This window comes from Leptonotus elevatus, chromosome 1 (assembly GCF_054856555.1).
Source record: "Leptonotus elevatus isolate MCC_2025b chromosome 1, RoL_Lele_1.0, whole genome shotgun sequence".
NCBI lineage: Eukaryota > Metazoa > Chordata > Actinopteri > Syngnathiformes > Syngnathidae > Leptonotus > Leptonotus elevatus.
Window position 1 is genome coordinate 2,927,433 of NC_141239.1, and position 12,512 is coordinate 2,939,944.

The 12,512-nt window shown below is 39.3% G+C and overlaps 1 protein-coding gene across 1 annotated transcript in view; it reads right to left on the minus strand.

Annotated features, from left to right (window-relative positions):
- Positions 1 to 3,905: 3,905 nt before the first annotated feature.
- Positions 3,906 to 12,512, minus strand: part of LOC147180349 (uncharacterized) — a 39,015-nt gene continuing 30,408 nt past the window's right edge. Inside the window, exon 2 of the mRNA XM_086071133.1 lies at positions 3,906 to 6,133. Coding sequence (XP_085927259.1) covers positions 4,941 to 6,133 — 1,193 coding nt within the window. The 3' untranslated portion in view covers positions 3,906 to 4,940. The remainder of the gene's footprint in view (positions 6,134 to 12,512) is intronic.

Below are 12,512 nucleotides of genomic sequence, written 5' to 3' on the forward strand. Positions count from 1 at the left end.
GCACCAAATCGGAAAGAATAATTTAGCGGAGGGCGTCTGGTTACGTGAAGAAGCGAAAGCAGACGTGCGAGAAGTCGAGGACACGCCCACACTGCGATATGATTGGCTGCTGGAAGCTTCGATCGTGTATGGAGCGCTGTCATCAAGTCACCGACAGATGTCGCCATCTGCAAATTGAACCGCGCATTTTTATTTAGAAACACGATTTTACGGTACTCTGTACAGCCATGCACATAAAATTATATTACTTTAAAAGATATTGAAAAAAGTATTTGCTTTTGTGAATATTAGTTTGCTCAATGTAGAGGGGCCAACTCTTAGTCTGTCTCGCGTCAGTCAAATCGGGCCTTCAACACTATTTTGGATTAGGTTGTCTAATGCAGTGTTTCCCAACCAGGAGTATTGCAGCACTGCACATGGAGATCCTGACGTTGACGTCACGCGTCCCAAAATGGTCTTAGTCGTTGACGTCACGCGTCCCAAAATGGTCTGAGTGCAGCCATTTTGGCATGATAGAAAACGTATCTGCCACTTTGAGTAAACGGCAAACTTGAACAATGATTGACAGCTGTTGTGGACCAAATATAGGCAAAAATAAATAAAATAAAAAAGATCAGCATGCTCCAAGCTACCAAAAGGATAATGAATGCCTAGCCAATATTGCACTTTGTACATGGTGGCCAACCTCAATGAATTACTCACCCTCCACAACGCCTAACGACACCTTATATAAACTCTATAAACTCATATAAAATTACAGCATATATACATTTTTAACAGCTCACGACTGATGTAAGTAATTTTCTGGAACTTTGCTTTTAAACTTTTTTTTTTGAATTCAGCAAGGGACAGACATCTTTTCAGGTCAGTTCCAAAATCATTCCACAAATGAACACCTTTGCTTAATATTTGTTCTTGTTTTGATGTTTTTTGTAGACACTTATGTTTTAAGGACTCTCTCTCATTTCAAACAGCTTCTGAGTACTGTGGCAGAGTAGATGGTTGTGTACTTTATACATTATTTGTACTATTTTAAATTCAACTAAGTCGTAAAATTTCATTGTATTTGATTTAATAAATAGAGAACTGAGAGAAAAGAGAGTTGGTTCTGTATATTTTGATCGATTTATAATTCTTATGGCTCTTTTTTGCAATTTGAAAACAGGATGGGTATTTGTTTTATATGCGTTTCCCCAGATTTCCGCACAATAGGTCAGATATGGTAATAATAATGAACAATATCATGTGTAGAATGATTTCTGATTAGTTTTAGAGAGTATCCCTATCATTTTGGACATTTTCCTTTTGACATTTTCTATGTGTGACTTCCAACATCATTTTTCATCAATAACTACTCCCAAAAATTTATTTTCATACACTCTTTCGATTTCAATTGAATTTACCATAATTTTGACCTGTTGTGTGGTTTGTCTAGTAACAAAAGCTATAAACTTGGTTTTGTTTAAGTTTAATAATTTATTTAAGTCAACCCAGTTTTTTAATGTGTTCAATTTATTCTCCACGGCAGTCAGAAGCTGCTTCAGGTTTTCTCCTGAACAGTAGAGAGTTATGTCATCGGCGAATAATACACTTTTGAATATTTTTGAGACACAACAGATATCATTTATATACAATATAAATAATTTGGGGCCTAGCACAGACCCTTGGGGGACTCCATGAGTAATCTGCAAGTGTTTTGATTGTATGTTGTTAAACTGTAAGTACTGATATCTATTATCCAAATAACTTTTCATCCATTTATATGCCAAACCTCTTATGCCATATCTTTCTAATTCATTCATTAGTATAGAATGATCTATAGTATCAAATGCTTTTTTTTTTAATCTATAAAAATTCCAACAGTAAATGTTTTATTATGTATGTTAGTAGATATGGTTTCTACGAGTTCCATGACTGCCATTGAGGTGGTCCGTTTTTCTCTAAACCCATTTTGATTTTCACTTAAAAGCTTATGTTTCTCAATAAAATCGCCCAGTCGATATGAAAATAATTTTTCGAGAATTTTTGAGAACTGTGGCAGCAGTGATATTGCTCTATAATTAGTGAATATGTGTCTTTCTCTATTTTTATGAATAGGAATAACTTTTGCTATTTTCATGATTGAAATATACCGCTTTAAACGACAAATTACATATATATGAAAAAGGTTGCACAACATATTTTATAATACTTTCTACTAATTTAATACTTCTGTATCATTAACAGCATTAAGCCACATAGTGGATGAATTATTTTTAATGTGCTTATCTATTTGACATTTGTTTTGTGGCTCAGGGATTTCTTCTGCCAAATTACTGCCAACATTAACAAAATTCTCATTTAACTCTTTGACTGCCAGACGTTTTCAGAAAAGGGATGCCGTCAGTGCCAGCCGATTTAAGCATTTTGACTGATCTTTACAGGTCCACAGAAAATGTTCTGTTTGGACTATGGAAACACACGTACTACCAAATGAAAGATTGAACTCTCATCTTTCATCAGAAAAAAAAGTTTGTTTCTACCTTATTCCGTTCTTTAGTAATCAACAATAGAAAATGGTTAGTTTGACCCAATTTCGCCTGTTTTGGACCAAAATACGGAGAAATCAAGCTTTTAGTGAAACAATATTATTTCATGCATTCTAGTGAATTTTACACTTCTTTTTGTCCATGAATGATGCCACAAACACCTAAATAGTGCTTTACTTCTATAAAACACTACCACCAAGAATGAAAAAGTGTTTTTTGATAGCAAAATACGTTTATTTACATTCAACAGTGTAACAATTTGACAACAATTTGGCAAACTATTTACAAATGTGTGCAACTGTGGTGCTATTTACAAATATGTGGATGTTTCAACGACAGTTTTTCTTTTTGTAACACTCTCCTGCGTGCAAGAAGACGCAACAGCATTTGCACAACAGATTGCCTCTTCGCGTGCTCCACTTTCTTGCAGGCCGTTTTTTCCGGGGAATAGCAAGTATATACTGCAGTGTGTGTTGCCATCAAGTCTAATATCAGGATCATGCTACGGTTTCGTTACGTCTCGCTTCCTCGTGTCCTTCAGTTGCTACACCGGGTTGTAAGAGATGTTTTGATCCATTTTATCCACTCCATTCATGGTGGCATCGTAGTCCAGAAACAGTGTCTTCTCCGTGATCAGACTGTACCCGCTCCTCCGATGAATATGCATTGGACTCGGGGTACTCTTCATTGTCCGACAAAATGTCCGCATGTGAAAGCTCCGGCGTTAGCAGCGGTAGCCGCGCTTAGCCGGTGAGGCTTACTACGTGATCATAACAGTCGCGTCAAGGCTTCCAACTTTGGCGTCAAGCTCGGAGTCATCATCATCATCATCATCAATCTGCATTGGTCGATGCCAACTCTCCATCGCCCGATCGAATGTCCGATTGTGTAGAAGTACCCGGTCGGCTATTGTGCGCGTTTTCCGGCCTTAGCAGCGCTAGCCGCGCTTAGCCGGTGAGGCTTACTACGTGATCATAACAGTCGCGTCAAGGCTTCCAACTTTGGCGTCAAGCTCGGAGTCATCATCATCGTCGACATCAATGCGCTTTTTAGTATTGATTGATGCTTTCCGTCTTTGAAAAAAATGCTCAAGCGTGAGCTGCTTGCAACCGGTTGATTGGTCAGCCATTGTGGGCTTCATGAGCCATTGTCTCCTCAACACTCTAGCTCCGCCTCACGTCTTCTACTGACGCCCACGGTGGGCGGCCCATCCAACCTTGTGCAAAGAGAGTCATCGCTGCCCTCTAGGGGCCAAAACGAGTCTTTTACTAATCAGATCTGCCTGATACTTTCAGCACAGCTGCCCAAGGCTTTCCTGCACCCGATTTAAAAAAAAAAAAAAAAAAAACATAGGGGACGTCTTTTAACGTCCTCGGCGCCCTTCCCTAGGTTTATGCTAAACGTTTTATAACGTTTATGGCGGTCAAAGAGTTAAATTATTAGCTATGTCTGAAATTTTTTCAAACACAATATTTTTATCTTTTATGAAATATTCTGGATAATCTATTTTTTTAAGCTTTTTTTATTTACATGATTTAGTATTTTCCATATTTCTTGTGTGTTGCTTTTATTCTGCTCTAATGCATGGTAATGATCTTTCTTACTTGTTCGTATAATATTCAATAGTTAATTTTTTGTAGGTCTCGTACTTTATTTCAGCTTCCATAGTTTTCAATGTAATAAATCTTTTGTATAAAATGTTTTTCTTTTTACATGCATTCTCGATCCCCTTCGTCATCCATGGCTTATTTAGACCTTTATATTTTCTTGTGACTTTTATTAATGGACAATGTTTATTGTATAAAGAGATAATGGTAGACTGAAATGCATTGTATGCGATATTGGGATCATCATTTGAATAGACGTCAGACCAATTATGTTTTTCTAAATCCAGCTTAAAGGCAGCCGTTGTGTTCTTAGTCTTGTTTCTGATGTGTAAATTATTGTTGATCTTATTTTTTAAATCAAAATATTCTTGAAAAATTGCAAAGACCGGAAGATGATCACTTATATCATTGATAAGAAATCCACTTTCTATTTTATGGTTAATTTTATTTATAAAGTGCAGGGATGAATGAGCATGACGCTGTGACGACACTTTTGAGTAGTTGAGCTTTAGTGGTTGAATAAATACTAAGTTTTGAAATGACATATCAGGCATTGGAAACGGGTCAGGGGTAAAAAAGGTGAGCAGTGGGACCAAAGAAGTATCTTTTAAAATCATTCACAGATTCTACCCATCTACAAAATGGCTTAGCGGTTTTAGTGAATATTCACTATCATTATCCCTATATCAAAAAATAGATATACATATATATTCACTTATATAATATACATTTTCCCCACTGTATTTTAAGCAAAATCATTTACACTTTTACAGCATACCAGACTCACTCCCTTCATTTTTAAGCTTCAAAGATCGCTGCTATTCTCATCAGCACACTCGTGTCTCTCAATAAGCTTTTTACGGGAGAATCTTTTAGCACAAACACTGCAACTGAATGGTTGCTTCACAGCGTGTGATTTTGTGTGTTTTGTTAAATCTGACTTATTCGAGACGTTTTTGCCACAGTCTGAGCAGGAAAACGGTTTTTCTCCAGTGTGTGTTCTTTTGTGTATTGTTAAATATGACTTGGTGTTGAAGCTTTTTCCACAGTCTGAGCAGGAAAAAGGTTTCTCTCCAGTGTGTGTTCTTTTGTGTATTTTTAAATTTCCCTTCTGAGAGAAGCTTGTGCCGCAGTCTGAGCAAGAAAAAGGTTTCTCTCCAGTGTGTGTTCTTTTGTGTTTTGTTAAAGTTCCCTTGTCAAAGAAGCTTTTGCCACAGTCTGGGCAGGAAAAAGGTTTCTCTCCAGTGTGTGTTCTTTTGTGTATTGTTAAAGTTCCCTTGTCAAAGAAGCTTTTGCCACAGTCTGGGCAGGAAAAAGGTTTCTCTCCAGTGTGTGTTCTTTTGTGTTTTGTTAAAGTTCCCTTGTCAAAGAAGCTTTTGCCACAGTCTGGGCAGGAAAAAGGTTTCTCTCCAGTGTGTGTTCTTTTGTGTTTTGTTAAAGTTCCCTTGTCAGAGAAGCTTTTGCCACAGTCTGAGCAGGAAAAAGGTTTCTCTCCAGTGTGTGTTCTTTTGTGTTTTGTTAAATTTCCCTTGTCAGAGAAGCTTTTGCCACAGTCTGTGCAGGAAAAAGGTTTCTCTCCAGTGTGTGTTCTTTTGTGTTTTGTTAAATTTCTCTTGTCATAGAAGCTTTTGCCACAGTCTGAGCAGGAAAAAGGTTTCTCTCCAGTGTGTGTTCTTTTGTGTTTTGTTAAATTTCTCTTGTCATAGAAGCTTTTGCCACAGTCTGAGCAGGAAAAAGGTTTTTCTCCTGTGTGTTTTCTCAGGTGAACTTTCAAACTCCCTTTTGAACTGAATGTTTTCGCACACTGAGAACAGCGGTTGTTGTCAGCATGATCACCTTTAGCGTATTCATCATCGTCAGTGTCAGTAGACTGTGACCTTATGTCATCACTTTGTGCTAGTGATGATCCCCATTGGTCTGCATCACCTTCTGTCTCCATGTGTTGAGGAGTTGAGCTGCTGCTTGGAGGCTCCGCCCCTCTGCCCTCCTCACTCTCACCTATGACTTCATCTTTACTCTTAAAAGGGGCAAAGGTCAGTGGTGTCTTGGTGACATCATCCTCAAACTCCTCCTCTTTGACGAGAAGGGGCTTTTCTTCCTCTTTGATGTAAGGATGCTCTTCTTCCTCCTGTTTCACATGAGGAGACTTCACCACCTGTTCCTCAGGACAAAGACATTTCTCACCAACGTCTGCGGGACACAAGAAGGCAAACATACATTTGGTCTAGTAAAGTCAAATCTCAAGCGCGCCTTGATGTTGTGTATTATTGTTTCTAACCGGCCGCTAAGCGGTCTCGGCGAAACGGCCTAAATGTGCACATTTGTTTTATTCATAACCGCTTGTAAATATCTAGAAGCATTCACGGCAAATGTGAGACATTGCACGCCAAAATAACGTTTGTGGGAGATTTGCCGGTTACGGCAAAAATAACCGTTGCCTAAACAATCACAAACTAACGCTACAACATAGTCTCTGTAGTAACGTTATGCGACTTTTCCTTATGGTAAAACGTTATGCCACTTTTCCACATATTGAAATAGTTCTCAAATGTGTAAGAGACATGTCTGTATTTTTCTTTTCTTCTGCTGCCATGGCCAGTCGCTGCCATTCACAACATTAGCACATGGCTACTGTTAACATTGTTAACATTTTTTACTGTTTCAATTGATATTTTAACCGTTTTGAATTTAGTTATAGCTGTGTAGTAATAAGAAAACAGTTAATTCAAATGTTATTCGATGTATAGTGTCTTTGTTCCATTCCCTGGGAAAGGAATGTCTAATAAGGTTTCTGTTCTTATCTAAAGGAGTATATGTTTGAAAGTGCAAGCAGAGTTTCTGTCCATAAATTATCCGGTCCAAGAAGTGCCGGGACCAATTATTTTCCTACATCTGGAGTGGACTAAGATACGAGCTGTTTTTGTATAAGTTGGGATGAGCCCAGAAGGGGGGCACATTTAGGAACCGATGCTGATTCAGTAAGGATCCTTCATGGCATCAGAAATTTCTGAATAAAGATCTCTTGCAAGAAAACCTCTTCACCGATCTCAACTTTGAGTTTTATTTTAACACACAAGAAAACAAAGAAAGTTTTCTATCACTACCATGACAGAAACCACTGCCCCTTCGAGAGAGAAGGGTGTGGCCTAGACATGGCCTGGTGCAGCTATTTACATAAAAGTGACACAACCCTAAAACAGTCTGTTTTGAACAGAGCGTTTTTTTGGCTGATTGAGGGACAGCAAAAATATTAGATCCAAAGTCAATTTTGATGAATGCATGTCACAGACATGTCTTTTACACATTTGAGAAGTATTTTAGAATGTTGAAAGAATAATATGAGACCCTTAAAAGCAACCCTTCCAACCCTGGTTATAAGTCTGCACTTCTTCACGTAATCATGACATGTCGCTAGCAGAGAATGCTAGTAGTAGCACGAAAACAAAACGCCGAAGTTGGAAGCGTTGACGCGCGACGATGGTCAGGGTCATAAAGCCTCACCGGCTAGCGATGCTAACGCTGGAAAACGCGGAGCACAACCGGACGATGGAGAGTACCCCGAGTCCAATGCATATTCATCGGAGGAGCGGGTGAAAAAAACATATCGGCCTATCTTTAGACCTTATGTCATTACTTTGTGCTTGCGGTGGTCGCCAGTGGTTTGCATCACCTTCTGTCGTCATGTGTTGAGGAGTTGAGTTGCTGCTTGGAAGCTCCGCCTCTCTGTCCTCCTCACACTCACCCTTGACGTCATCTTCACTCTTTAAAGGGGCGAAGATCAGTGGTGACTTGGTGACATCATCCTCAACCTCCTCCTCTTTGATGTAAAGATGCTCCTCCTCCTTTTTAACATGAGGAGACTTCACTTCCTGTTCGTCAGGACGAAGATATTCCTCACCGACGTCTGCAAGACACAAGAAGACAAGCGTGAGTTGATGTGTATTATTGTTTCGACAGCAGCACCTTGACTTGGGCCTATCGCACACGGTACGCATCAGAAACCCAAATCGAACCGGACCATTGGGGGGGGCACCGTCAGAGCTGAATTGACTTTTAAGGCGTGCCAATCTCATCTCTCAAAGCCCAGAGAGTCAATTTGCCCAGAGAGTCAATATAATATAATATAATATAATATAATATAATATAATATAATATAATATAATATAATATAATATAATATAATATAATATAATATAATATAATATAATATAATATAATATAATATAATATAATATAATATAATATATCTCCAAATAAATCGAGGTTTTAAACAAATATCCTCCACTTGTCTTACCTGCCCCCCTGTGATTTTATTCTTGACCATTTAAAAAACTACAACTGGCACTTGATACAGTTGCCCCAGTGACAACAAAAAACATAGACCCAAGGTCCATGGATCCAAGGAGAAATGAGGAGGTAAATAACCTTAAACGTAGTTGCAGGGCGCCGGAGAGGAGATAGAAAAAAAAAATCAGCAAATATTCATTGAGCAACCAAAAAAATCAACAATTATTCTTAAGATTGTGTTTCACAAACGCTCTCCATCTAACCTAGCTTGTGTTCATTGTTCAGATTAAATTTCAATAAATACATTTGTTTTTGTGGTCGTAACGTGGCAAAATGTTGAAAAACAAGTACACTCACGGCGTCCTTTCAGTGCTACAGCCTTCGCTCGCCTTTGGAACAGTCTGCCGGAGGAACTCAGGGCCCCAAAGAACGTTCAAGATTTTAAGAGCAGGCTCAAGACAAGTTTTTTTAAATGTAGATTTTAGTTCATATTAACTCTTTTACTGCCAAAAACGTTATATAACGTTTAGAAAAAACCTACGGAGGGGCGCCGAAGACGTTAAAAAACGTTCACTATGTTTTTTGTTTTGTTTTTTTTGGAAACGGGTGTAGGAAAGCCTTGGGCAGCTGTGCTGAAAGTATCAAGCAGATCTAGTTAGTATAATGACTCGTTTTGGCCCCTAGATGGCAGCGATGACTCTCTTTGGACAAGATTGGGTGGGCGTCAGTCGAAGACGTGAGGCGGAGCTAGAGTGTTGAGGGGACAATGGCTGATGAAGCAACAATGGCGACCGGTTGCAAGCAGCTCAAGCTTGAGCATTTTTTTCAAAGACGGAAATCAATACTAAAAAGCGCATTGATGCCGACGATGATGATGATGGTGACTCCGAGCTTGACGCCGAAGTTGGAAGCGTTGACGCGGCCATTATAATCACGTAGTAAAGCCTCACCGGCTAGCGATGCTAACGCCGGAAAACGCGGAGCACAACCGACCGAGCACTTCTGCACAAGCAGACATTCGATCGGACGATGGAGAGTAGTCGAAAAGCATCGACCAATGCACATTGATGATGATGATGATGATGATGGTGACTCCGAGCTTGACACCGAAGTTGGAAGCGTTGACGCGCGACGATGGTCACGTCATAAAGCCTCACCGGCTAGCGATGCTAACGCTGGAAAACGCGGAGCACAACCGGACGATGGAGAGTACCCCGAGTCCAATGCATATTCATCGGAGGAGCGGGTACAGTCTGATCACGGAGAAGACACTGGTTCTGGACTACGATGCCACCATGAATGGAGTGGATAAGATGGATCAGAACATCTCTTGCCACCCGGTATAGCAACTGAAGGACATGAGGAAGCCAGACGTAACACCACCGTAACGTAACCGTAGCATGATCCTGATAGTAGACTTGATGGCAACACACACTGCAGTATATACTTGCTATTCCCCGGAAAAAACGGCCGGCAAGAAAGTGTAGCTTCTGCACGCGAAGAGGCAATCGCAGTGAAACTAATGTGTTGTGCAAATCCTGTTGCGTCTCCTTGCACGCAGGGGAGTGTTGCACAAAAAGAAAAACTGTCGTTGAAACATCCAACATAATTGTAAATAGTACCACAGTTGCACACATTTGTAAATAGTTTAGTCAAATTGTTACACTGTTGAATGTAAATAAACATATTTTGCTATCAAAAAACACTTTTTCATTCTTGGTGGTAGTGTTTTATAGAAGTAAAGCACTGTTTAGGTGTTTGTGGCATCATTCATGGACAAAAAGAAGTGTAAATTTCACTAGAGTGCATGAAATAATATAGTTCCACTAAAAGCTTGATTTCTCCGTATTTTGGTCCAAAACAAGAGCATTTGGGTGAAACTAACCATATTCTATTGTTGATTACTGAAGAACGCAATAAGGTAGAAACAAACTTTTTTTTCTGATGAAAGATGAGAGTTCAATCTTTCATTTGGTAGTATGTGTGTTTCCATAGTACAAACAGAAAATATTCTATGGACCTTGAAAGATCAGTCAAAATGCTTAAATCGGCTGGCACTCACAGAATCCCTTTTCTGAAAACGTCTGTCAGTCAAAGAGTTAATGTACCTTTCTTTATATTTAAATGAAGTTACTTTTGCTTCGATCTTATCTAACTATATATATATATATATATATATATATATATTATTGATCTATTTGATATTTTCACAGTTTTTTTTTTTTTTTGTCTTTGAGCCCTCTTACCTTAACCTCACAAGCTAGATTGATTGTGATTCACTTAAGGGAGTTTGAAGGGAAAATAACCATGGTTTGATATGTCCTCATGTAACCTCTTATATAAGGATATGTTGTTGTCCTGAACTGTTGTACGAATCCAGGTGCCCAACAATTTGTGAATAAAGGGCGGAATCAGCCTGGGAGTGAATACCTTGTTTATACTACAGCCTTCCCTGCTTCGCAAACATGTTTTCGAGAGTGTCTGGGAGAGGGCTTGGACAGCCCGGTTTCTCACGCTCACAACTTTTTGCTAACGAATAAAAGACGGAGCGGCACACGGTCCGGACGGAGTCCGCTGTGGAACACGTACGATTGCCCAGCCGTTGTTGCAGCTCGCTTCACCCGGACCGTAGGCTCCCCGGTCTAGTGTCAAGGTAAGCGCTGATGATGATCATATTATAATGCTAAACGTTCTAGTGTATTGATTGCTGTTTGCGGGGAATAAAAGGTACAATCATTCGAGCAAAGCACAGGCATTGATGACTGTCTGCGGGGAATAAAACTTACAATTATTCTAGCACAATATAAAAGTGTTTATTGCTGTTTGCTGGTAATAAAAGGCACAGTTATTCTAGCAAAGCATATTGTGATGTCTCCTCTCCTGATCTGAAGCCAGCCATTTATGCATTCATATATTCTATTGTGTGTGTGTGTGTTATGAATAAAGTTTTGATTGATTGATTGCTTGAAGGACATATCAGATTCTATATATAACAAATGTAACTTTCAGGCACAATATGTGTGGTGCATTAACATGGCTTTGTGGCTACAAGATGCGGCTTCTACTTTTAAGCTTAGCACATAGAGTCAAGTTAACGTATTCAAATTGTATTTTGTTGTAAAACTCACTTCAAAGAGTTATTCACATTTGATCATATGTTATCAATTGAAAACGTATTGATGTGTGAAAACGTAGTATGCACTTAAGTTACAATAACATAATGGCTGGAATTATTTTACTGTGTACAGTAATGAGGACTGCATTTTGATATTTTTAACGCTATATAGTAGTCCTAGTGCTAAGCAAGGGAGAGTAAGAAGTGTACAAACCTGCTGTGTGTAGCACAACTCGAGGCTCCTCGCAAACATCGTCCAGCATTTCAAGATGTTGCTCGTTCTCTTCTTCTACTCCAAATAATTCCTCCTCGTACTTTGGTGTCGTAATTGCAAACATTTTAGCACAATAATGCCAACAAAGTCACACTTGATCTCTTCTAGACGACGTGTTATGTGCTTCTCTTTGCTAGCAGCTAGCGAGCTAAACTGAGCTAAGCTAAGCTAAGTAGGGCGAGAAGCATCAACGCGCACCGAAACGAGTTCATTCACACGCTGAGATTTGATCAATGGTGTCGTAGTCCATCAAAGTAGGGATTAACGTCCTGTTTGGAGGTTGTAGTCGGTTCAGCACGGAATCGAAAATAATGATTTAGCGGAGGGCGTCTGGTTACGTGAAGAAACGAAAGTAGACCTGCGTCGGAAGTCAGGCAGGACACGCCCCCGCTGCGATATGATTGGCTGCTGGAGATTGTCGGCTTCAAAGCAAGCACTGTCATCAAGTCATCGACAGATGTCGCCATTTTTGTTGCAGTTACAAAGACATAAAACTGCGAGGTCTCATTTCTCCCTTTTTCAGTCTGTTGTTCCCGATATGTAAAGTTTAAATTGGATTTATTGTGGTGAATGTGCAGATTAAAAATTTGCCATCAAGATGAACAAGCATTTTGAGGTACCGTAAACTGAACGTTTATTATCAGGGATGCGATTTAACCATCACATGTTATGAGTTTAATTTATTGCTCTAGTACTGGCAT